The sequence below is a fragment of the Atheta coriaria genome, unplaced genomic scaffold, assembly GCF_025399875.1.
Source record: "Atheta coriaria isolate IRGN ID8LTWV9N9 unplaced genomic scaffold, Caltech_Dcor_3.1 scaffold1645_size1601, whole genome shotgun sequence".
In the NCBI taxonomy this organism is placed as follows: Eukaryota; Metazoa; Arthropoda; class Insecta; order Coleoptera; family Staphylinidae; genus Dalotia; species Dalotia coriaria.
In genome coordinates, this window is record NW_027050158.1 from 1 (window position 1) to 1,601 (window position 1,601).

The 1,601-nt window shown below is 38.7% G+C and overlaps 1 protein-coding gene across 1 annotated transcript; it reads right to left on the reverse strand.

Annotated features, from left to right (window-relative positions):
- Positions 1–38: 38 nt before the first annotated feature.
- LOC135803084 (nucleolar transcription factor 1-like) lies at positions 39–1,163 on the reverse strand (the record flags this gene model as incomplete). Its single annotated transcript, XM_065316707.1, has 3 exons — positions 774–1,163; positions 237–712; positions 39–178 (listed from the first exon to the last, which is right to left on the reverse strand). Coding segments are annotated over exons 1-3 (826 nt in total), but the record flags the coding sequence as incomplete, so codon positions are not given.
- Positions 1,164–1,601: the final 438 nt, after the last annotated feature.

The following is a 1,601-nucleotide window of genomic DNA, read 5'->3' on the forward strand; positions in this document are numbered from 1 at the left end:
CTCGTCATCATCTTCATCATCATCGTCGGCAGTCTCACCAGGTACATTTTCTTCCACTTGTACACTCTCGTTGAGCTTCGTCTCGAAGTGGTCCCGAAGGCGGTTCAGCGCATACACGAAAAGTTTTTTATGGTCTTTGCTCATTGTTGACCAGTGCTGTGGTAAAACTTGCATTGTCCTGGAATTATTTTTTTTACATAAAAAAAATGTTTCATTGAATAATGAATAATACTTACTCATCACGTTTTGAAACAGATTGTCTTTTCTCCTTCTTCACCTTTTCAGTCTTCTTTTTCTTCTTCTCCATGTCCAACTCCAATTGTGGATGTTTTTCGTAGAATTCTTCGACTTTACGTTCGTATTCGCGCATGCTTACAGCAGCACGGTCCAAGTAGCTTTGTTTAGCCGCTTCGGAATGTTGTTGGTACTTTTGACCACCAATGCGTGCGATTTCTGTCATTTTCGCGCCTTTCGTCTCGCGCATAATGTCAGCTTTAGCATCTTCAAGAAATAGAAGAAAAGCAGGTTTAGGTCGCTTGGGAAAATCGGGGTGTTGTTTGGTGGCTTTCTTTTTCGCGCTTCGCCAGGGTGTGTCTATCCATACCAAAGCGTCTTCGATGAGTTCAGACATGTAGCGATACTGTCTTTGTCGTTTCTGGATCGCGTCCCAGATCTTTGCGCATCTTTCGGCTGTGTAGTCACCAAATGCAACCTGTATAATAAAAATTTCACATTTTAGACTTAGAATTATCACAGAATCTGGGGTATTTTACCTTTTCCCAGTCCAGTTTTTTAATTCTGGCCTTAGGAGTGATACTTTCAGTCTCTGGTAACAATTTTTGGATACCATGTAAGAGTAATTGCAAATCAGCTTTTGGAATCTCCAACAAATCAATCTCTGCCTCAGGATCGCCATTTTCTTCAGTGATTACTGGCGGAATCAGCTCAACGGCTTCAACGGTTTTCGCTTTCCGTTTGCCCATTTTGTTTGAGGTTACGCCTGCAAACAAACACGTTTATTTTTTTTAAACAATGAATATTAATTATGAAGTAATGTACAGTAGAATCCGTTTATTATGACTCCGCTTATATTGACCAACCCGTTATTATGACGTAACTACACTACGAAGTTTGGTTTTCATATAAAATATGTAATAAAATAGTAACTTACCAAAGATTAGGAAACTTTCAAACTGTGTATTAAAAAATACAAATATCACAATATGTAGGTAGAAGATCAAACACAAAATTTCATGTCAAAATGAAGAGAACTGATATCAAACAACTCCAAAGAGCATTTGCACGAGGACTATCAACACGGCACTTTAAAGACATTGCTTAAATAGTATTATCAGGCTTAAATTGGGTTAAATTTAGGGAAGGGGGATTTATTTAGATCTAACATTTTGTGTATGACCTATACCGCGGGATTCCCTAATACCTTGTATATTTCCACTACTTCTGGAATTTCCACGCCCTTATTAGGGTGGGTGCACCAGTGCCGCACCAGGCACCAGTAGTGCACCATTTCTACTTTTACATTAAAATATTAACGTTCTGTCGAACTTTCCGCCACTTTTTTAATATTTGATAGAACTGTC